At 40.0% G+C, this 25,673-nt stretch overlaps 1 protein-coding gene across 5 annotated transcripts in view; it reads right to left on the bottom strand.

Annotated features, from left to right (window-relative positions):
• plppr2b (phospholipid phosphatase related 2b) overlaps nt 1-25,673 on the bottom strand; it is a 61,855-nt gene that overhangs the window by 3,545 nt on the left and 32,637 nt on the right. For 4 of the 5 annotated variants that reach the window (XM_079666105.1, XM_079666101.1, XM_079666103.1 and 1 more), the window contains 4 exons: nt 2,463-2,583; nt 1,750-2,000; nt 843-1,019; nt 57-187 (listed from right to left, as the gene is read on the bottom strand). In XM_079666105.1, the coding sequence (XP_079522231.1) occupies nt 57-187; nt 843-1,019; nt 1,750-2,000; nt 2,463-2,583 (680 nt within the window). Of the gene's footprint in view, nt 1-40; nt 188-842; nt 1,020-1,749; nt 2,001-2,462; nt 2,584-25,673 lie in introns of all 5 variants that reach the window. The other variant, XM_079666102.1, reaches the window with a different exon arrangement.

The raw sequence follows: 25,673 nt of genomic DNA, 5'->3' as shown, positions 1-25,673 counted from the left end.
TTAATCAATGTTTCTCCATCAAGCTTTCCCCATCCCTTACCTGGAGGCCACTTAACTTTTCGAGTGGACTCTCCACGCGGGGCAGGCTGAGAAGAGGGATGCCGATCGGGGGCTCTGGACGCTGATGTGGTGGGGGACTCGGCATGGATATTTGGGTTTGCTCGAAATTGTTGATCACACATGACACCTGATGGAGAACATAGAAAATAAAAAAGATATTGAGAGACCCACTCCACTGCACTTTGAAGATGGATGATCTGGTGCCTGAAATGCCTAGAGTGTGCCTGGTAACAGATACTGAAGAGGACATTTACAGAAAAGTCATACATTCAAAATAAGACAAAGAATGAAATATGGGAGGAGGCATGGAAAGAAAGGGATGAACCAAAAGGAGATCTTTGATCTTTAAAATCAATTGATTGAGGCTGAGAGGTCCAAAGACCAAATGACACTGTTTAAATCAGCCATAAAGGTCCAGATCAGTCCATTCACATTCATAGATGTGATAGTGTGTGTGATTCCTCTATCACACAAGCAGTAGTGCTCTTTCAAGCTTGCTTATTCATCAGTTCATCCTCCCACCATCTCTCCTGCACCCACATCACACCAACACACTGCTCTCTCTCTGCATTCTTCCCTCCTCTCTCCATCGTCATACTATCCTGCCATACAAGGACAAAACACATTCACTATATCAAATTTAGCAAAAGTAGAGATAAGGGTTTGACCTATTTTCCATCATAAACACATTATGTCACAGAAAGGTATATCTTAATGAGAACAGCATGATAAGATGGCATCCATTTCTTCTTTCCCTCTTCATATCCCCTCCCTCTCCTTACCAGGAAGGCAGCGATGGCCCCTCCGGTGACAAACCCAGCCAGGACATCGTTCCAGTGGTTCCTGTGTTCAGTCACCCTCACCACCCCCACCAGCACGGCCAGGGACAGCAGCACCAGGCACAGGGTGGGCTTAGTCAGGCGTGTCCCTTTGGTCCGGAACACCAGGGTCACATACATCTGGAAGAGATACAATCGAATATTGAGTAATACAATAAAGAATATCATATTATCTTTCCACTGTGGGCTGAACCGTCTTGGCTAAATGTCTTCAGTCAGCTAGCTGAGAAAATTCAAAAGGGGGACAGCTTGAAGAAGCCACAAGAGGCCACAGTCTGCAGTGAATCACAGCAGCTGAAGGGTTTGAGGAGAGGTACAAAAGAAAGCAACATCAAAACCACTGCCATGTTTGGTTAAATGCTTTGATAAAATGACAGAAACATGACACTGCAATTAACTGAAGAACAAAGGCTCCATGTAGCAGCACTTTAATCATTAATACATGATGTAACAATAGAGACTCACATGCACGTTTTACCAGAAGGAAATTACATTTCTTCATCAGTTGTTAAATCAGTTATAAGAAAAACCTTTGGACTGTGTTGTTGTGCTTCATTTCAGCCAACATGGTTTTAGTTAAGTTATTTTTTAAATATTGATATAAAAGACATTAGATAATTATTTATGAACCATTAAGAATCCCTTCATTATAGCTTGGAATTTATAAACGTTTCAATATAATGAAGCCTTACCATAACATGTTTTTTGAGCTATTTTACATCTGCAATAGTGAAATCTGAGTATAAAAAATATCCCTAAAGTGGCAGACTTTATAGTATTTGTTTGTCATCAAGATACATAGCATCATCCTTCCTCCCCTGTCACCCATAGCCCCTTCAAAGACCCCTACCACTGTGTAGATGGCTGAGTAAAAGCTGAGCGCTGCGTCTTTGGAGGGGAAGGATTTGCGGGCGGACGCCACCAGGTAAGGGTTTCCTGTGCAGGCTCTGCGCTCTGCGATGTAATGCAGCGGAGACTGGCAGCCCAGAGCTGTGTAGTTTGGCTTGCAGGCAGACAGGAAGTGAGGCGTCTGGTTTCCTGTCACCACTTGACCTGCGTTGGCAAAGATGGTGGTGGTGAAGAGGCCGAAGGAGTAGACACCTGTGTAAAAAGAAAAGGAAGAGGGACAAAGTTAGAAAGTGGTAGGGTGTGTGTGTGTCTGTGTGTTAAAGCTCAAAATAAAAGAAACAATGAGACTGATGACAGTCAGAAACAAGAACTAAAATGAGAATTGAAATGTTACGCTGACTGCAAACTGTGTGGGAGTGAAAGGCCAGACAAACATAGCCTTTGCTTTTACGCTCCATATCTAGAGCCATCACTTTAAAAGATTAATGACTTAGATAAATACAGGCTACAGAGATGAGGAAAAGATCACAGAACATCAACAGAAGAGAACACGAAGAAGGGTAAGGGAATCCAAAGGAGACGTAACTAAGGAGCTGTTTTTGGCCGTAGGACAGAGGAGGACTGATGCTAGTCTAAATCAGACTTGGACCCAGGGTAAAGAGGCTCTATTTAGTAAGAACAAAAGAGGCTCTGATCTTTTGGACTCTGACTGACCCAGAAAACGTACGATCCTTCGGAGGAGGGGGTTGAAGTAACAGCAGTCAGCGGTCACTATGGTCTTCTCCTGAGCTCCCTCTGCCTTCACCAAGAAACTGGTCACTTCCCCGATCAGAATCTGGGACACAAAGAGAGATAAAGAGAAACCACAGTTATGTTGTGTCAAACAGAAAGCTAAAACTGTGTGGTTAAGGATTAATCAGCCTCACTGAATATTCTGTCAGTTAAATATGGTGCACAGCAAAATTATTCATGAGTGTTCGTCCCTCATCCTTGCAACGATTACATTTCTCCTTGGCCAGCCTGCTTTATATTTCCCTCACCATTTAGCTGATTTTATGCTGCTTTAGTAAATCCCAGCATTAACACCTCCCATTCACTCATCAGTGGGAGTTTGTCGACCTAATGTCTCATAGCTCTTCTATCTCTCCTTTTCTCTTTTTTTTTTGTTCTTACACATTTACTGCAGATCTATAAAACCATGACAACACGTTGATTAAAAATGTCATGCAGTTTAATAACCTCAAAAAGCGAAACTTCGCCATAAAACATAAATTAAACACATCTTATACTACCTTCATGAAAGATTCTAAATGTATGATTAATGTTCCACCCTCACCCTGATGACACGTCAATAAAAACTCCATTACTTTTTTATTATTATAGCCTTAACACATTTTGAAGACCCATTTAAAGAGGACAACCCCGAAAGCCTCTGGCAGACCTTTCAAAAGCCCTTTTAAGAGTTTAAGAAGCATGTCAAATCAGCAGGACATTGATCTCGTCTGACTGGGGAATGAATCTACTAAACACATTTTTGGACACCCTGCATACTGAACCTGTCTGATCATAGGACCCCTGCTGACAGAAGCATGGATAGATGTAGGTTACATGCTCCTACAATATGGATGGCTCCGAGCTAGGAGCGTGGGACGACGCTAATGCAGAAAAGCTCACTGTACTCCTTGTGACAGCTGAAGGCTGAGGTTTACACTAACACCGATATGGGGGAACCACCAATGGAGGGTTCAGGAGGAGTTGTGTGGCTCGTGTGTCAACATCAATGTTATCATTGGTACTCCAAAAATTATGTCTTTGGAGTATGACGCGACCTGAGTGCTGAAAAGCTTTACTGAAGTGATGTGTGTTGCTGAATGAGACGTCATTTCAAGGAGTCCGACACCCCCAGGGCGTCAGAAATCAACGCTTGTGGAGTGGGCGTTCTCAAACCGACGGAATTATATGTGAAGATGCCACATAAAAGGTTGCACGCAGCATCATTATTGTGAAGCAAGGGGGAATATGTGACTAGTAAGGATGAGATCCAGTTTTCGCTTTATATTGGATGTGTGATTTATTTTGCCTTGCGCTGCTCAAATATAAGTGTTTGCATATATTCACAGTTTCGCCTTGTACAAGTCCTTGCGCTGTAGAAAGACTAATAGGTCGGTGCATTGGATCTTTAGCTCTGCAATGAAAGCACATTGAAATGTTGTTCTTTTGTACACAGTGAAGACTTCACGTGCTAAATTATTGCCCACTAGTCATATTCTGCCCACACTCCAAACTAAAGAGTTGTTGGGTTAGCAAAAAGGATTCAGAAAATGAGTAATGTTGCTATACTTGACATACTTTCTAGATGGAGGAGTAGCAAATTGCAGGGACAAATGTGAAAGAAGCAGCCCCTCACAAGAGCAGCCGGACATAGTGTTTAAACTATTTTTTAAAATCATATTAGCAGTAAACTCATTCAAAAGTAAATAATTAAAATGTTCTTTAAAATACATCATATAATGTCATGTAAGAATCTGCTTCAATGTTCTGCTCACAGAGCAAACACTGGTTGGAATTTGCTTTATTTATTTCTTCAAGGAGATTCATGTGTAGTGAAATGAATCATTATTATCCCGGGAGTTAGTGAAGGTTCGGATCCTTACTAGAGGCACTTTGGCAGAGCTGGTGGACGCCAAGGATTAGTCAGCTGGATTATTTGCAGCACATTTCTTCCCCCAGGGTGCACTGAAATCACACCACTGAAAGAAGGAAAAATAGCTAAATTAATTGGTATCAGGTATGAATGTATACTAATGTAGAGTTGTAAAAGCAGTCTTCATTACATGCAATTGGTTGATTGTATGTTGATTGTTAGTAATGGACAAATTTAAATACAAGCGTTTTTACTAGTCCACTATTATAGCTTACACTAATAATCACAGTTTTAATCCTGCCATGTTTGACACATTTGTGTTCATTCCTCCTTCTTGCAACATCACCAGAGTGTGAGACGGCCAATGTCAGTCCTACAGAAGTTGCAAACTCCGGTACTGAAAAGTAAAGCCTATGCCTACTGGCTTTTAGCCTGAATTTTCTCTGATAAGGAAGTGACTCAACCAGTCAAATGGTAAACAGAAAATGCCCCTAATACTAACTAGATTTTATTTCCTCAGTAAACATTTTCCCTATGAGTTCATAGTCTCGAAAACTAGTTCCAAGTCTCCTTCAATACAACATGGTGTTCATTTTGTAAATTAGTGTCCCATTTATTTTTAAATGTATAATTAAGCAGGGTATGCTTTAGGGCGGGGCTTCCCTGTGATTCACAGATCAATACCAAGATGTTCTCAGGTCTGGGTGTTAGAACTTTAACGCTTTCAGTTCATGAAAAGTTAATTGTAACGTTTTGGTTTTGGTTGTACTAAGCTCCACCCACAAATGACAATCATTGGATATTACGTCAACTGCCTTTTTACAATCTATGTTTCCATAATGCAACCTTTCTATTATTCAACAGAGAAAGACTTAGTACATGATGACCTTAAGCAGAATATACTATACAGCAGGTACTGTGAGCAAATGCACCTAATTGCCCCACTTAGTCGTCTATATGTAATGTTCAGTGGGCTGCTCAAACCTGTTGAGCCCATTAAATACTCTGCCAGCGATAATAAAAGCAAGGTCTCAATGAGTTCCATTAAGAGCAGCACTACTAAAGTAGGTCTTACATCATGTGGTTTTAACACAGTTTTAGAGAGGCTGGTTCAGAGCTTTGGGCTGCAGGAAACGAGAGCAGTCTTCTTTTATGTCGTTAGATTTAGGTGTGGTATAACATTGATCTGATCATCTGTCCGTTGTACCAGAACATATGTAGTGACTGAGGTGATTATATACTGATGTAACAAGAAAAGATTCAAACACCATGAAGAAAGTATCATTGCTGTGTTCCTACAACAAAAACACGAAGACACATTTCTGTACAAGATTGACATGCGGTCTCATCTTGGCTTGTGTTAAAACTCCTAAAACAGTTACTGTTACAGTCCTAATGTATTCCTGGGAGGTGCTCTTGTGTATGTGAGTGTAGGGGAGAAGAAGAGTAAGAATATTGGAAAAGACAGTAGCCACTGATGATAGTCAGCCAGCAGCCAAGAGGGAATACTAAGATTTAGTGATTAAAGAAAAGAGGCTGATCGCAACATAACCAAACTATAAAAGGCTTTCAATATTAACAAATCATAATAGACTTTCAACATTTTACAGCTCTCTATACAGAAAATAAATTGTTATATTGGTGTGAAACAACCTTAGAAACATACTATAAAAGAGGTTTAGCATTATAAAGATCTCTCTGCAGATGGGCAGGATGTGTGATGGACACAGCTGCTGTAGCCACAGACCTAATGAACACCCTCATGTACTCATTATCTGCAGCACATGTGCACACATGTACAATGGCCAAAAGATGAATACACTCTGGTCATGTTGAAAAAATATGAAAAGCTAATGATGATTGTAATATCTGAATCTGATTTAATTTGTCTCTATGGTATATGATTTTTAAGCAGCTTCATCCCGCTTCTGTAAGACTCCTTGAAACAATGAAGGCACAATGAGTGGGATTTGTTGGGTGGGTAAACACAACATTCAAAGATGGCACCTCCTCCCACCTATGTTGCTCGCCAGAGTGGAGAAAGCCAACTTCTGCTGTATATATTGATTGTTTATTTTTAAGGAAAATCATACTAATTGTGCCTTTAATTTGGGAAATGTGTAGAGTAAGGACTCCATCTCTTGCACTTGCTTTTGACTTGATTATTTGGTTGAAAAGTGACGATTAAATATTTGCGAGAACAAGCAGACTCAAGATTTTCATCCCAGATTTAGATTTGACAGCTTGGCCCGTTTCCTAATGAGTCCTTAAAGGCATAATCAAAACAAACTGACTTCAGAGAGTCTGAAAGGTAGCCAATCGGAGGGAAAGAAGTTTGTAATGCACAGATCTGCACAGTTTTCTTGAATATACAATATGCTGGGGTTGGCGCCGAGTTGTTGAAACATTAATTTGAGGGTTTACATTTGAATTATTTATAATTTCCCTTTAGAGTTTGTGCTGTATCGTATAAAGCTACAAATAATTACATCTGACACTGAGTGGTCTGACAGGTTTCTCTCACCAGAGACGTACCCATTAGGGAGGCTGATGTCCGATCCTTTATCTCTACTCAATTTCCTTTTTCAACTACTCTCAGGCAACGTGCTCACATCGACATTCAATGGTGATGAGCTCCTACTGAGGCATTTCTGATTCATTTCTCTAACAGCCATGTTTGCAAAAGTATCCTGAGTCAATACTAATCATTTTCATGCTGATCTCACTAAAATGCTACTTCCTGCTGCTCTGCTTTAATCACAATAAAAGCTATTTAATAGAAGGTAATATAAAATGTATTGGCAGCACTGTGTTTACAGTTCTAATGTCATTGCCATTTCTACGGATCATAATTCCATTGTTGAGGTATAGAATAGATTTATATTGTGCAATTTTCCAAACTCACATTGGTTTCTCATACATGACATGGGACCTTTAAAGTAACTTTCATTCTCTTCTGCGACTTGTAATTCAGGAGTGTGCAGTAATCAATATCCATACAAATAATATATAAAAGCTACAATCTTTTTGTATTTACCTAGATAAAACAGTGCACATCTTTTTTAACAGAGGTTTTGTAACGACAGTCTTGTAGCTATTTGATTTGATTTAATTTAATTTGAAGGTAACAGAAAAATTAAGGCTGGACTCGTTTGATACATACATACAATAGATGTCATTATCTATTGCCATTATTTTTGTACACCAAAAAAACACACAAGCGCAAGTCCACAAGTACAGAGATGAGAGCAGACAAAGGTACAGGCATAGTACAAACAAAGGGTAATTTTCACAAATAGAAAGTTAATGAAAAAAGGTATGACTTTGTGAGTATGTGTTAGAAAATGCTAACAATTATTAAGAGAAACTGGAGATAAAGATGGGAGGAGATTGGAAAACACAGCACAATTTTAAGAAGAAAGCACAGATGGGCCAACATTAAGCGATCCTGAAAAACAAAACACGACATATTGCCTCTGCTCCGAAAGTAATAGCCCGCCTCTAATAAAGAAGAGGATGGAAACCTGAGTGTTTTTGAGGTTCAGAGGAGGGCAGATGGGGACTGTCAGTGAGCAGCATGTTGTCCTGCACAGCTGAAATACACTCACCAGTGTATGTCACCACATTATTCAAGCTGTGACTTTTAAACTGCGCAAGGTCCAACAACAAAATATGTAACCTTAAAAAACTCTGGCCAATTAATGTCTAAATAAATCAAATGAAATCTGCTGGCAGTGTTAGCTGAATCTCATCCCTCCAGTGCTATTCTGTCCTATCTAAAGTCATTTAAATAGCTGTTGTGTCAGTATTAAAGCTAGAGCAGAGGTGTCAAACTTAAGGCCATTGGACCAAACCCGGCCTCCGACTTTATTTTATTTGGCCGGCAAGAGCTTGCAAAAAATATAATACGTTTATTATACGGTTTCATGCCACTTTACAGAAGCACGATATCCATAAACTACATGTCCCACAATGCATCTCATTTTGTGACACGCGCACTGAAGAGACTTGCAATTATTTGAAATGATTTGCCCTAGACTTCTGCTCTCAGACAAAGTTAATTATGAAGTTATTACCCTATCCGATAATAATCCAATGCAGAGGTAATATCAAATATTATTTTATATATATATGGATATTTATATAGTCTTAAAGTTACAACCGGCCCTTTGAGTGCAACCTTAATGCTGATGTGGCCCGCGATGAAATTGAGTTTGACACCCCTGAGCTAGAGACTGGAACTTAATCAACAAACGAAAAATACTGCAGCAGCCCTCAAGTCTCTCACTCCAAACCAATCTTCAAAATGCTGGTTAAGTCAATGCGTCATGATCCAATTTCTGTTTCAATTCCCTTAAAAAAAAGAAAACATTAAAGATGAATCCCCAGTTTGTGAACTATAACACTGAACAGTCAATGTTGACAGATCAAGGTTCAAGGTTCTTTATTTGTCAAATGAACATAGCTACAGTTTAGTTATGTCGATGACAATCTTGTGTCACAGGCTTCTCCAACAGTGCAACACAAAACACAGATAAACAGAAAAAATATAGTGCAAGTAATAGTAAATACAAGAAGAAAAATAGTTTAAAAAAGTGAAATAGTGCAATAAGAGTCTACTGTATATGCAAGTCATTGAAATATGATATATTAGGTAAATAGATAAATCATTTTTAAGTAGCAGCCAGATTAATATTGTGGATGTTGTTTCAACAGTTCAGGTGTTTAGCAGTCTTATTGCCTGTGGGATGAAACTGTCCATGAGTCTGGTGGTTTTAGTCCGGATGCTGCGGTAGTGCCTGCCAGACGGCAGCAGACAGAACAGTTTGTGGCTGGGGTGGTGGGGGTCTTTTATAATCCGGAGGGATTTCTTCCTGAGCCGCTTGGAGTAAAGGTCCTCCATAGATGGCAGCTCCGTCCTGGTGATGTTCTGTGCAGTTTTCACCACCCTCTGTAAAGCCTTACGATTGAGGGCGGTGCAGCTGCTGTACCAGGCCGTGATGACCTGTAGAAGTTGCAGAGTATCCTGGAGTCCATGTTGAATCTCCTCAGCTTGCGGAGGAAGAAGAGCCGCTGTCTAGCTTTTTTGGTGATGGTGTGATGAGTCCATGTCAGGTCCTCAGTGATGTGGACCCAGAGGAACCTGAAGCTGCTGACTCTCTCCACCGTAGTCCCATTGATGGCGATGGGGGCGTGTGTCCCTCTCTCTGCTGCTTCCTGTAATCCACAATCAGCTCTTTGGTTTTGCTGACGTTGAGATTGAGGTTGTTATCCTGGCACCAAGATGTCAGGTTTTCGACCTCCTCTCTGTACGCCGTCTTGTCGCCGTTGATGATCTGGCCGATGACGGTCGTGTCGTCAGCAAACTTCACGATGGTGTTAGAGCTGTGTGTGGCCACACAGTCGTGAGTGAACAGGGAGTAGAGGAGAGGGCTGAGCACGCAGCCTTGAGGGGCTCCGGTGTTGAGGATCAGGGTGGAGGATGTGATGTTTCCCACCTGCACTGCCTGGGGTCTGCCCGTCAGGAAGTTCAGGATCCAGCTTGGAGGGCACAATGGTGTTGAATGCTGAACTGTAATCAATGAACAGCATTCTCACAGATATGTTCCTCTGGTCCAGGTGTGAGAGGGCAGTGTGGATGGTGTGGGCTATGGCGTCGTCTGTGGACCTGTTTGCTCTGTAGGCAAACTGCAGGGGGTCCAGAGAGTCAGGGAGGGAGGAGGTGATGAATGTTTTGACTAACCGCTTAAAGCACTTCATAATGATGGAGGTGAGTGCTACTGGGCGGTAGTCGTTGAGGCTGGTGATTTTTGTCTTTTTGGGGACAGGAATGATGGTGGAGTGTTTTAAACATGTGGGGACTACAGACTGCAGCAGGGACCTGTTGAATATGTCTGTGAACACCTCTGCCAGCTGAACTGCACACACCCTGAGAACACGGCCAGGGATGCCATCAGGTCCAGGAGCCTTGTGTGGGTTAAGGATTTGCACACATCTGCCCTGTTTAAAACAAAAGGGCAGGGCTCCTGATCCTTCTGTGCCTCCACAGCCTGGCTGATCCTAGATGATCACAAAAAATACTTTACTCCAAGTAAGACAATTTAAAGCAGATGTTGTTGTTTGGTTAAACAATTGAAAGGCTTCAGTTATATCAAGTTAGATATATGCTTTCCTGAAATCTAAATTCTAAATGGTGGTATTATAGGCATGCCAGTGGGTTCAATATAAACATTCAATCTGTATTTTTAGTCTAAAGTTTTCTCTCTCCTAAAGATAAACTGGAACAAGTTGAAAATAACTTGAAAGCCTATTACCTTTGAGCAGATGTTAACTGTTTTTCTGGAGGCAATAGATATGTTTTTTATGTTGCATTTATTTCAGCGGAGGGATAAAGAAAGATCTCAACAAGTCAGAAGAGATGCTGTAATTAAGATTTAGGCAGACGTATATGTGCAAACACCTGGAGGGAAGAGAAAGACATAAGATGATGCAATGCTGGAGAAAGTTAAGGAAAATGAGGAGTTGATAAAAGTGACACACAATTAGAGAGAAAAAGGGCAGAAGAAGAAAGAGAGGAAGAAGATCTGATAGAACTGCCTCAGAGAGAAGGGAACACAGCCTCCTTTGGTGAGAAAGTAGGAGCACCTGTTTGTGCATAAAGGTTTTTATTATTTCGATTTGTCGTCAAGAGTCTGGCAACTCTGGAGGTCTTTCAACTCTGACAAGTACCGTATATAGATAAGTAGAAAGTGTGAAGGGTGGCACGGAAAAAGAATAGCACATGAGAGTGTTTGTTGGAGAGTAATGGGAGAATCTCCAGAGGCTGAGCGTGACTTAAATGTCTTTCTTTGATTTTCCACCTCTTGCGACACTGTGACAGTCGATGGTAAAGGGATTTTTGTTGCTTTTGTGAGCATGACTATAAACAAGCGCATGACGCACTATGCAGTCTTGCTTGACCAATGCTGCCAAAAAGAATAAAAGGAGATTGTAAGGTCATTTCAGGAAAAAAAAAAACTAATGTTTTTCTTTATTTGAAAGCTGATTTTCCAAGAGTGCCTAGTGGGCTGCACTGACAGGAAGTGTACACAGGTGGATTATATTAAACAACAGATCATGGATTCTCATTCGACCTTACATTTCAACTTAAAGCTACTCCACAAAGAAATACATCAAATCAAAGGTAGACTTATTTAAATCACCACGCATAAAGGTAAATATACCTTTTAAAAAATCCTGATAATAAACAAACTGCGTACTGTGATAAATAACAAAAGCAATCAGAATGGGAACAAGTGATGCAGCATTACATGTTTGTTTGATGTCACAGTACATAAAAAGCGATTTAAGCTTGAGGGGGAGGGTGGAAATGTATGCGTCTGTTTTTTTTTTTACAGATGTGATGGAATTATTATTCTTAACAGCTTGAGGATGTTGTGAGAAAACACTAAATTTAGCTGTACTCATTTACACTGAGCACTGCTGCATAGTGAATCATAACTGGTGCAGTGTTAAACTCCTATCCTGTGTGTTTCTTTGTGTGTCATTTACACTAATAATGCTGTAACACTAACTGATAGCAGCCCTTATAGTTATTATGATCAGAAACACAGACTACTTCGTTAGGATTACACCATGTCAACATGTCGTATTTCACATGACATTTGTTGATAGTGCAAGCGTAGCACACACACACAGTTCTCACACACACACAGTTCTCACACACTGGCGATGGTAACCATGACAATTTATCTGCTTCAGCTTCATCATCACCCACACTCTCTCCATCGCCTTTTCTCTGTCTCTCTGCTTTTATTCTGTTTTGTTCATGAACCAGGTCTTTTTGGAGGAGAAACTAGGCTACCATAAATATTTCCCTTTATTCCCCTCTTTTATTCTTTCCTGATTCAAAAATAAATGGTCCTTTCTCGTCTTCTTCTTCCTCTCTTTGTACTCGGTACGGTTTGTGATATGACCCCGTTAGTGTTCTATCCCCCGCTTTCCCCTTTTCTTTTCTTGTCTCTTTACATTTTCCTCTATTCTCCTGAGTCTCTTCCTTGCTATCCATATCCTGCTTCCTCTCTTTTCTCTATCTCCACCTCCTCATAGGCCACGTTCACAATGCAAGCCTCAGTGCTACATTTCAGATGTATTGATCAATTTATTATTTTTGGCTGTTCATATTGTTTTTTTTAAAATGTGGCCAATATCAGATTCCAGTGTAAACACAGTTGTGAACTGACCCGCAAAATAACAATAAAGAAGACATCATACCCAGATCTTTGTCATACAGAAGTGAAAACAGAGGACACTGAAATTAAGGGTTTGTGGTTAGAGTCGATGTAGAGTGAAAGCCAGAAACTTGTAGGCATTATAGTGGTCAACACCTCTCCAAAAGACTCACACCAGTGCAGAATGGTGACAAATGAATTATGACTTTTCTGATTTTCGCATAGCAATAATCCAGAGCTGTATTTGAGTAAGGACCGCTTTTGAAAGCGGCCGTGATGAGACAGATTTCATGTTTTTTGTGCTGTTCACTACATCATGAAAAGAAAGCATCTGACTCATATGCGCACATAAATAAATAAATGTGTCACTTTGCCTGCAGTTTGAAATAACCTTTATTCTCCTTTACTTCTGTGTAGTTGTGTTTCTTTATGTCTGCTTTCCCTCAAGAAGAAACAGAGGGACCCCTGATCGGTATGAGAAGAGACCTCTGGGCTAATCTCTCAGAGTGTGAGAGTATTGCTGGATTAGGGTGCTCATCTATGGGTCACAGCGTGTCTCACAGACCATCACACTGCGAGCGGATGGCTGGTCAGGCGTATCGACATGGGGATACATGGCCTGCTGTCTTCATCTCTCAATTCTCTATCCAGTGTGATTGGCAGCGACAGGATAAAGCCGTGATTATCCCCTATTATCCCTGCCCTTTTTTCACTGCGCAGTTTCATAAACACAACTGCAGATGTACTGAGCCGACTGTCTGCCTTAATTTCTGTCGCTCTCTCTCTTCCACATACAAACACATGAAGGGAGAGAAATATATGGGTTGACAGACAGAAAGACAGACAGCAGATGGTGAAGGGCTATGACAAAACAGATTATATAAAATATGGCATTTTAGTTAAGACAGGTATTAAATTAGCTTGCTTACAACCATGACTCACACTTTCAAGACTTTCTTCAACAAACTTTGCTTTAACGTCGACAAGAGCAACTTACTATATCAACTATATATACTACTAACTATATATAGTTAATTACTTTCATTATTATTTGCTAATTTCCTCTCACTCAGCCAGCTGTTGGCTGCCACTCAAAGCCAGAGGTCCTTCTTGTAAATTCAATGTAAATCCATTAACTTCATAAAGAAAGTTTCTGACATCTTACCAATGAATACTGTACATGGTAAATGCTAAACCAAAAGGCAACCTAAGGCATATTTGTGTGTATTTGATAATAGTGTATTTGATAATAAAACATAAAAACATTCTGTCATAGGTAAATCTTGTTCTGCATGTAAATTGGCAATTGCAAACGTCATTACTTATGTGGTTACGGTAAACAATCCCTGCATCGTGCAAGTGGAGCGCTTCTAAATCTATCTAAGAAAATTGTTTATGCTGTTCCCAAATCACCAGTTCAAAAATGCAAGTTATTCCCCTTATCCCCGCCTCAACTCTGAACACAGTCCTATGTGTTTTTGCGTTAGTGGCCAGCTATCCTCGTCTATATCTTTCTGTAAAAATGTGTCAGCTGGTATCTTTAGTCTTCTTTGAGTGACTTCACAAACATTTTTACTGTTCTTTAGTTTATAATTCAACCTGTCTGTGTCATGCTCTTGTGCCAATCGACTCTTAAACTTTTCCTTGTGATTTTTCAACACTAAATCCTCCTTTTCATACGCAAACACTATTATCCTTACGTGGTATGACTTTGAAATTAAAATCACATTGAGTCTTACATATTGTATCTATACGGGGAATGAAGGATATTCCCATCTACCGGTAATTTTAGCTCATAGAAATACAATCCGAGACTTTGAGCTGTTTTGAAAGTAATTGGACAGGTTCAAAACCAAATAGCAGTTGTTGTTGTTGTTGTTGTTGTTGTTAGCATATGGGGACAACACACATTAGTCAGACTGTTAAATGTGTTCCTTAAATGTCTGGCATCATACTTCTCCACTACACGTTTAGTAGTCTGCAAAACCTTAAACAAAAGTACCGTTATGATGGTCACAATTTTCACAATGGCAATATTACACACACAAATGGCCACTGGTCAGAACCAAAACCACTTGTCCTTTTCCTCTTTCATATAACCTCAGAACAGTGAATCATCAAGGAAGCTGATCTCCTCTTCACCCTATAAAAGTGTTTCAGTGAGTATGGGCATAGATATGTCTCATAATTATTTGTGTGAACATAAAAATAATTTGTATGTAAATATGTGATTTGTAAATGTAAAACACCATCCACAAATGCATTTAAAAGATTTGCAAACTCACAAATAAATTTGCAAGTGTAAAACGGATCTGCAAATACGCTAAATATTTTCACAAATAAAAAAAATATCTGTGAATATCTCTTTAACATTTACAACTTTCGATCAGGCATTTGTGAATCCATTTTGTATTTGTCGACCAAAAATGCGCTTGCGGATCTCAAATCTCTGCTCGTGGATTTCACATTTCTGCTTGTGGATCATCTTTTTATACACACGGAATTTTGAGACATATTTTCCGCCGTTCTCGGCTAAAATCTACTCGTGTCACTCGGTTATTTTCGGAAACCAGTTGATGGCCTGCTGATGACGACCTTTCCGCATGATTTCAAAGTAAGAAAATGATGGTTTGTTTAATGCTCTGTTTTTTCATTATAATGAACAGCGGAACGTTAGATGCATTCTTTATCACCATCATCATCATGTTATAGTGATACGGTTAGTTTGTGTTAGTTTATTGGTTCAATACAGCATATATCGAGCACTTTCGTTGATGTTGAAGTACAGGCTATACGCAGCTTTCGGATCCCGGGGGGAGCAGCTGGCAGCGAAGCAGCCCAGATAAAACTCTTTCTTCATTGTTTGTTGTGTATTAGTCAAGCGGGTCAAAGTTACAATGTAAAATTGTAAGAACAATGTAAAGTCCTGTACTCTGCAGGTGCCGGTAAAGAGCAATACAATAACAAAACCTTTCCAAACAAAACAACTAGTAGGTAGATAGGTAGGCAGGCAGGCAGATAGGTAGGTAGTTAGGCAGGCAGGCAGGCAGATAGGTAGACAGACAGACAGACAGACAGACAGACACATATACAGACAGACAGACAGACAGGTAGATAGACAGATAGACAGATAGACAGATAGACAGACACATATACAGACAGACAGGTAGATAGACAGATAGATAGATAGATAGATAGATAGATAGATAGATAGATAGATAACCGCGGCGCGTGAGGATCAGGTTTGGGAAGGCTAAATCACTTTTTTTACCTGACGCTGCCCACCTCCGGCGTCTATAGATGAGAGATTAACTCAGTGAAAGCACCCCCTGCTGACCAATCAGAGCTCAGTGTGCAGAGTTTAAATCTATCAAGTCATATTACAGGAGAAAGGAAATACAGTTTAAACTGCCGTATGCAGGGAAGATGCCGACGTGTCGCACTTATCATTCATATCACATCATCAATCAGATCATCGATCATATAATATCATATATTTCCTTATCTGAGTCAGCTTCTCGAGCTGTACCTGGCAGTGCAGCACTTACATTGTCACATACTGTATGCAGAAGCTTTATTTTAAGCAACACATTAGGTTGACGAAACACTCAAATGTAATTAAAGTCAGATCCACTCGTGTCTAGATGGGGCAGTGATATCATAAAACTGTTGTACGCTTTCAAACACTTTATTTATTTTTTAACCAGTTGTTCCGCATTCACCTTGCAACTATGTGGCTTGTATCCTGGATTATATGTTTAAATCATGGATGTTTAAAGTTCATATTTGTCTAATATTAGTTTACTTTTCATTAATGAAGTATTACGCTGCGCTGTCAATACACTTGTCCCAGATACGGCTCTGACTTGTCCCTGTTTGTGATTGGTCAAATGTTGCTAACCCCACCCCTTCACGTGAATCAGCTGGAGAGAGAAACCATTGCTTGATTTACCGAGTTGATAACCAGCGTTGTAGGACCACATACCGAGATCTCGTTTGTTAGGGTTAGTTAAGATAACTCAAACATATCCAGGGTATGTTGAACTGGCTTCGTAGTACAGGGCACAGGTGGCTGCATAGCAGCGCTAATGTCAAAGACACAAACATTATACATTATATTTTTTATTTTACCAGGATGCAATGACACAAATATTTGGGAAGGCTGCCTTCCCTAGCCTACAATACCCGCCGCCCCTGTGGATATCATATATAGATAGATACTTCATTCATCCCAAATTGTGAAATGTGTGGGAACAAGTATTAACACAATAATATTAAATACAAATGAAAGCAAAAGACAGGAATATATGCATATACAGTAGAAAAGACACAATGAATATTATAACATTTAACGTAGCCTTACTATGAAGGCTAACCTAAATACGGTGCTTTTCTACAGATTACTTTATTACTGCACTGGTAAGGTAAAATTAGGCCCATTAATAAGATGTGAAGTGCTTTGAAACTTTGACCCGCTTGACTGAATAGACAAAAAACAATGAAGAAAGAGTATTATCTGGGCTGCTTCGCTGCCAGCTGCTCCCCCGGGGACCCGAAAGTGGCGTATAGCCTGTACTTCAACATCAACGAAAGTGCTCGATATATACTGTATTGAACACAAACTATAACATGATGATGATGATGATGATGATGATGATGATGATGATGATGATGATGATGATGATGATGGTGATAAAGAATGCATCTAACGTTCCGCTGTTCATTATAATAAAAAACAGAGCATTAAACAAACCATCATGCTCTTACTTTGAAATCATGCGGAAATGTCGTCATCAGCAGGTCATCACGTGGCTTCCGAAAATAACCGAGTGACACGAGTAGATTTTAGCCGAGACCGGCGGAAAATATGTCTCAAAATTCCGTGTGTTTAAAAAGACGATCCACAAGCAGAAATGTGAGATCCGCGAGCAGAGATTTGAGATCCGCAAGCGCATTTTTGGTCGACAAATACAAAATGGATTCGCAAATGCCTGATCGAAAGTTGTAAATGTTAAAGAGATATTCACAGATCTTTTTTTTATTTGTGAAAATATTTAGCGTATTTGCAGATCCGTTTTAAACTTGCACATTTATTTGTGAGTTTGCAAATCTTTTAAGTGCATTTGTGGATGGTGTTTTACATTTACAAATCACATACAAATTATTTTTATGTTCACACAAATAATTATGAGACATATCTATGCCCATAAGTGAGACACCCTAATATTTTCTGCTGATCGGTGGCTCTTCACAATCCTCCTCTTTCTGTCATATGTGACATTTGTTATTTATGAAGGATTTTCCCGAGGCTCAACAGTATGCAAACTTCTGGCAAAGTTGCATATGGCGTTGGACGGATGTGTGTCAGTAAGGAGTCTGTGCTTGTGTGTGTGTATATGTGTGATTCCCCAGCTTGTGCTTTAAAATAGAAGGCCGGAGAGAATTGCAATCAACTAGAAAATGCCAGAAGAAAAGGATGATTGAAGGTATCTACTTCCTGATTCTCCTCTTTCAAGATCTTTCTATACGCTTACTTCAGTCTTAGTTCAAAGCGCTTACGTAGGCGTGTGTGATTGTACATCTGTGAGTTTTGGTGTGTGTGTGTGTGTGAGCAGATTTCTTTTGGGTGCTTGTCAAAGATGACAACTCTGATTACAATAACAATAGAAGGTAAATATAGAAGAGAGAAAGGAGAAAAATGAGAACAGGAAAAGCCTGGATTTTCTAAGAAACCTAATTTTCTAAACATTAGCATAACAATAGAGCAGTCAGGGAGCATGATGGGAGTCTTAATATAGGGGAACTGTGCTGTAGCCGGGCTCACCTACTGCCTCCCATCACCAACCATATGTGTCTACCTCAAACTCAAACCAATTTCCACTTCCAGGTGAGAGAGGGAAAAAAGAGTTGCTACATTTAGATTTGACATTTTCATCATTTTCATCACATTTCTGAGATCTCATCAGAAAGATTGGATTTTGTAATTTTGCCGCATGTTGCCTCAGCTGGAAGATTAGCTGTGTGGTTAGAGAGGAGTTGCTCACTGTTAAGGTTCGGTGATATTGTATTTATAATAGCTACATTTAGATTTAAATACATATATTTCCTTGAAATTAACACGATCAGCAGCTTAGAAGAAGGAGGGCAACTTGACATCTGAATTCTCAAATTCGACCGACAGCAACAGTGTCTTTGAGGAAACAGAGAATTCAAGTTCATCATGTAGGTATAGTAGTCTCAAGGCTGGTTTTTACAACAATAAAATGACCTGGGGCCTCATTTATAAATGGTGCGTACGCTCAAAAGATGCCGTACGCCAGTGTCTACGCAATGTTTGCGATTTATAAAAAACAAACTTGACGGGAAAATGTGCGGTCCTCCACGCACACTCTGACCCATGTGTATGCACTAAGCACAAAAACGGGAGACGAGAAACTGCGACACCGTTGGCAGAAGGAAGAATGGAGAGAAATATGTGGAAATAATACCATAAATAAAATGTTACCTCTCATTTATCATATATGAAGAATTCATTTTCAAAAATTGATTAAAGCCAATCTTAAAATGATTTAACCAACGCCTGTTTGAGACTCCTCAGTGCACACAAAAACATAACTTAGAGAAATATATAAATACGGAAATGTTATTGATCACCCCTCGATTATGTTCTCTTGTTAAGAAATGTATTCTCATAAATGATGCGGTAAACAGAATGACACAAATTACTTTAAACTGACACCGTTTTGCATTTCTATAGGTTGTATAGATACGAGCATGGTTTTATATACTATCACGTTTAATCATGTTTTATGCCGTTCACCAATAGCCTACTTGATTAGTCGCTCGTAAAACACAGGAGGTATGGAAACTAAGAGCACCATATGTTGTAAATTGTACAGCTAATATAAAACAACACATTAGTTGTATTTCCTTTAACTGGTGGACTATGGATATATACAGTTGCAAGAAAAAGTATGTGAACCCTTTGGAACTACCTGGATTTCTGCATAAATTGGTCATAAAATGTGTTCTGATCTTCCTCTAAGTCACAACAATAGACAAAAACAGTCTGCTTAAGCTAAAACCACACAAACAATTATATGTTTTTATTGAACACACCATGTAAACATTCACAGTGCAGGGTGGAAAAAGTATGTGAACCCCTGGATTTAATAACTGGTTGACCCTCCTTTGGCAGCAATAACCTCAACCAAACGTTTCCTATAGTTGCATATCAGACCTGCACAACGGTCAGGAGGAATTTTGGACCATTCCTCTTTACAAAACTGTTTCAGTTCAGCAATATTCTTGGGATGTCTGGTGTGAATCGCTCTCTTGAGGTCATGCCACAGCATCTCAATTGGGTTGAGGTCAGGACTCTGACTGGGCCACTCCAGAAGGCCTATTTTCTTCTGTTGAAGCCATTCTGTGCTTTGGGTCGTTGTCCTGTTGCATCACCCATCTTCTGTTGAGCTTCAATTGGTGGACAGATGGCCTTAAGTTCTCCAGCAAAATGTCTTGATAAACTTGAGAATTCATTTTTCCGTCGATGATGGCAATCTGTCCAGGCCCTGAGGCAGCAAAGCAGCCCTAAACCACGATGCTCCCTCCACCATACTTCACAGTTGGGATGAGGTTTTGATGTTGGTGTGCTGTGCCTTTTTTTCTCCACACATAGCGTTGTGTGTTCCTTCCAAACAACTCAACTTTGGTTTCATCTGTCCACAGAATATTTTGCCAATAGTGCTGTGGAACATCCAGGTGCTCTTTTGCAAACTTCAAACGTGCAGCAATGTTTTTTCTGGACAGCAGTGGCTTCCTCCATTTTATGACCAACTTATGCAGAAATCCAGGTAATTCCAAAGGGTTCACATACTTTTTCTTGCAACTGTAGTTGCTGATCGAAAGCTGGAACACAAACCACCAAATACAAAACAATAATTCAGATCCAGTCGTCAAGACTCCACTCAGGAGGGATTCCCCGATCATTTCTTACAGTTTCTCATCAGGGGGGGGTTTCCTGTCCCCGGTACAAACACACTGCCTGAGGAAGGTTAGGCTATGTGTATTTTTTTATCATTAACCTTTTTCGGACCACTTGTTTATTTATTTTGGTGACGATCCGACCTCCATGCTGCTACTCTGGTTCAAACTGCATCCACCAAACAATATGATTTATCTCGACCTCCCCAAAATAACCAAAGTCTGACACGGTGTGAGATGTTTTTTTTAGCTGTTCTGTCGTCATTTCCTGCGATCTTCTTCACGCAGTCAGTCAAAAGGAATGAATGAATGGGCGTTTCTTTGACTATTTATAGGCAAATATGGGCATTACGTGAAGCCCGCAAAAGCTGCACCGCATTTCGAGTTGATTGTGATTTATAAAGGGAAACCTGCGTAGGAAGTGCCGTACGCAGTCTTTTATGAATCGGAAAATGTCTGTGCGTATTTATTTGCTTTGTCCTACGTAAGCAACCTTCCCACGTCAAACCTACGCAAGGCTTTATAAATGAGGCCCCTGAACACAGAAGGATGCAGCATGGTGATGTAGTGAATATTTGAAAATATCTATCAAACAAATAGTTTGAAGATTGCAACAGGTAACAGGCGCGATAGGCAGGTAGAAGAGAGGAGTGGAGCTGTGAATTGGCAAGAGTCTGGCAAAACTATACAAAGAGGTGTTACAGTTCAATATATTTCAAAACTGTTCAAAGTAAATATTTGTGTTTTTTTTTTAAATCACATTTTAGGGAAACTATCATTGTATTAAAAAGATGCAAACATCTAGATAAAAAAACAGCAGGATCTGCATTTGTAATTCAGTCTCTGTAATATCCAACATCACAGCACTAGTTTTTGTGCAATACGAGGAAATACATTCAGTGTAATCCTGCTGGTAGGATTCTTTATAAACAGACCGTATCTATATTTTCCTTCAGCATCTAGGTAAGGGACAGGCATCAGAAAAACGCTGAGAAGAAGAAAGAGAGGATGGGCTGGTATTATTAGATGTGGATCTAATTAGAGTAAATGGGAAGCAGCTGTGTGATTGAGGGATGAAGAACAGGAGGTGGGCGGGAAAGGCCGTCAGAGCAGAGATGCAACTGGTGGGTACATAGGCGTGTCATGGGGCAATAGTTTAGGTTATTTTGTGAATAATTTACTTCCTATTTGCCATATTTGCTTTATGGCCAACCCCAAAAATGAGTAACATTGACATGTAAGTTACAGTGATGGTACTAAAACAGCTACAAATCGAGATTCAGTCTCTTGAATTGAATATTACTGGAGGAGCAGGCACCTCTGCTTCTTTCTTTCAGTGGATTTACCAAAATGATTGTAAACATGTGGTCAAGAGTAGCAAACTGAACAAAAACTGATGTGGCTGTTAATGTCATAGATATTCAAACTATCTTATGCTTGCTAACTCCATTAGCTAGCAATATGTCCAAATGATGTCATGTCATCTATGTTTGTCCATTTGTGAGGGAAATGTTTAACCACAAAACAAAAAATCAACATTTCTAAAAAACAGAGCATTTCTTCCTTTACCTCTTGCTTACTGTGACCTTTGACCTCTCGAAGGTTAATGGGATCACTTTCCTTAGCACCTTAGATTTATTTTAACCAGAATTAGCTATTTTCCTGGCATAAGCCTCTTCAACTCTGACTATTGTCCCACTTGATCATTCATCATACGCTTCAAACACCCGCCCCGTCCAAACAGCAGCTTTAAAAAAATCTTCCAACGCTTCTCTGCCCATTGACTTTGAATGGGGGTGACGTCACTTTGCCTCGCTTTTCGCCGAACTACTTTGTGGGGAAGCAAAGCGAAGATTTCCAGGATTTTGCTACTGTAAGTTCTCGTTTGGAATATGAGGAAATGAACTGCGGTCTGGCTCTCCCAGCTTGCACGCGGTTTGATTGGCTAGCGCTTGTACTGTCAGATTTGCATAAACGGGATTTGCTTCAAAAGTTGAACATTGCTCAACTTTTGAATCCTGAAAATCCTGAAAATCCTAGAAATCTTTGCTTTGCTTCCCCACAATGCAGTTCGGCGAAAAGCGAGGCAAAGTGACGTCACCCCCATTCAAAGTCAATGGGCAGAGAAGCGTTGGAAGATTTTTTTAAAGCTGCTGTGTGGACGGGGCGACACCATTTGGCTTTAATGACACCCAGCATATTGTTCAAAGATATGACGACAACCACATCACAATACAGTTTCAGTGTATCAAGAGCTCTGACTCAATTAACTCTGGTATGACCGGATGATATGGTCTGCCTCCATATTTTCCCCAATCCCCATCTCTCTGTCACATGGAGCTGCATTATGCATGAAGGCTCTTTCCAAGGTTTAACAGACAGCAGAAGACATGGCAGCGAACCGACTCTCTTGTTCCCTATTTTGTCTCTTTCACTCCTCGTCCATAAGCTGGGCATACACCATGGGATTTTAGAAATGTTGTTGTTTATTTCCAACTCATTCTGTAATCATTTGCGATGTAAAGCTAGAGCTCACAATATATGTTCTTTCACTGTCTGATTGAATAATAATAATTTGTGCTGGGTGCCAAAGCACAGTCCAAACAACGCATGACGAATCTGAAATTCGCCCCAAGTCTAAAATGATTGATGTGGTTGAAAACAGCCTCATAGAATACAGCGTTTTCCCAGCTGAAAACAATCTTCTTTTTTGGTAAAGTTTTCTCTTTTGTTCCTTTTTTCGTACCTCGGTTTCTTGGGTTGCTCATTCTCCCCCTTCCTCACATTGTGCGATGCATTTTGAACCCACTCTGTTTCCACTCTCAAAGAGTGCACTCACTTTGCTTTCCCGTACTGTTTGAGAAGCTTATATTTAGTAGCATGAGAACGGGGCTCTCCAGGGCAAAAGTATTTAGAATTACTGTATGCTCTTGACCCACATAAAACAGGTGAAAAAAACAAACCGCTGCATTCAAAATGTAACTCCTTCACTTCCTCTTACTTGAGCTTATAAGTGGTTGTGTGTCTGTTTGTTGCACAGTGTGAGTCTTGATTTTCTGTTAGCGCTCACATTGTGCCACATGCATCTTAAGCCTGCAATTACCATTTGATTCTGTGTCACATCTGATCTTAACTGTGCGGACTGATGGGTGGTTTTGTAATGTGCAATCAGCACACACATTCAGTCTCCGTTACACAAAATGCACACACACACACACACACACACACACACACACACACACACACACACACACACACACACACACACACACACACACACACACACACACACACACACACACACACACACACACACACACACACACACACACACACACACACACACACACACACACACACACACACACACACACACACACACACACACACACACCTTTACAGAATGTGTTTTCAGTGGAAATGGAGGAGAGGATGTACGCCGTCATCCACCCACACACTTACCTTCACTGATCCACTGAAACTCACGGCATACTTGCCAAGTACAACACAAGTGCTTCTATTTCCCTCACCCTCTCACTTCCTCTCTCTTCGTCTCTCTCTGCCTCACTCTCACAGTATTCTGCTGTAATCTGAATCCAGTACCCACATCAACACTCAAATCTAGCTTAAACTTGGATTATCTGAGCGGCACATACCATGGTATGTGCCGCTCAGATAATCCAAGTTTAATTTGACATCAAAGCCCTGAAGAATCGCCACTGCATTTAACATTATTAGTTTCAAGGCATTTGATCAGGTTCAAGAAACATGGGAGGATATTTTTGAAAACCTGTTGTGGTTTAAAGTAAAAAAACTATTTAGTTTAGTCATTAGCTTTAGTAGGAACAAAATCCTGGTCTCATCGTAGTTATTCCACATAAAATGAACTGTATCAAGGACTTATTGTGCAAAAACTGAAATAATACTTGTTCTGGAGCGAACGCCAGTCCACACACACAAACATGTTTAAATAAATACACAAAAGGAAATAATATGTTAGCATAAAAGACGTCATGAACAGATCAGAAATTATCCTTGAAAGTGCCTTGCAGAGTGTTCTAGTAAACAAACGAAAGTTCAGTGTATACTTGAGCACTAACAAATGTTGCATTGTTTCACTTCTTGGCAAATTAGTAATGAATTCAACAATGTTCAGCAAATTGTTGTTAACAAGTATTTTAACGATGTTTGATTTTGCAACAAAGATGGCAGGGCATCCAGAGTCGTGCCTGAGCTATCGTATCCCATCACTTTGTGTCAAGTACAGTCTTCAGTAGGTTATTATTATTATAAAAGTATGAAGGTATTAAAGTAGTGTCATGTAGATTGTGTTATATAGAGTAATTTAAAAAATCTATTATGTTCATGTTACTTTGGGGCTAACACTGAAACTCTCATTTGAATAGACTTGTCTGGCCTGGTATCAAAGCTCCACAGTGTAATATGATATTTATTTTTGTGTTAATGTGGATAAACGTTAAAGCAGTGATAGCAACATAATCCCCCGCTTGCCTTGAGGGCCTGGTGGTGGTAGGGCAGCGTCTGCCACAGTCTCTTAGTGGAGAGAGGATTACGCTTAAAGCATTCTCAACAATGATTTAACAGATTCACTTAAAAGCGAGCAAATTAAGGTGGAGATTCTTCTAGGGGCACTGCACCAACTCAGGGAGTACTGAGCCTGTGAACATTTTCACAGTATGATATATCTTAGGCCCTAAAGGGAGTTTTGTCAAGTGATAAAAAAAAACCTGGTTATGTCATCTGGGTCATCGCTGATAAGGCTAGGAGAACTGCAGATTTCTAAGGAAGGTGAGTTGAGAGACTCTTTGATTCGCATTGTGGGAAGTTTAAAGGTCACCTATGCAAAATGTTCATGTCTTTATGTAACAGAGGTGATCTCTGGGGCCTCAGATCTCGGTCTCCGTTAAGTAGGATATAGCTTCATTATTGGCGAAGCATATTCATTTGTTCAACACTAAAACATTACACAGGAAGCATGTGAATATATGTAATTTATGCATCTATTTGTCACGATCTGTCTATAGTTTTAGTTTGTCTGTCTCTGTG

The sequence above is a fragment of the Notothenia rossii genome (genome assembly GCF_949606895.1).
Source record: "Notothenia rossii genome assembly, chromosome: 1".
Taxonomy (NCBI): domain Eukaryota; kingdom Metazoa; phylum Chordata; class Actinopteri; order Perciformes; family Nototheniidae; genus Notothenia; species Notothenia rossii.
This window is presented reverse-complemented; position numbering and strand designations above follow the sequence as displayed.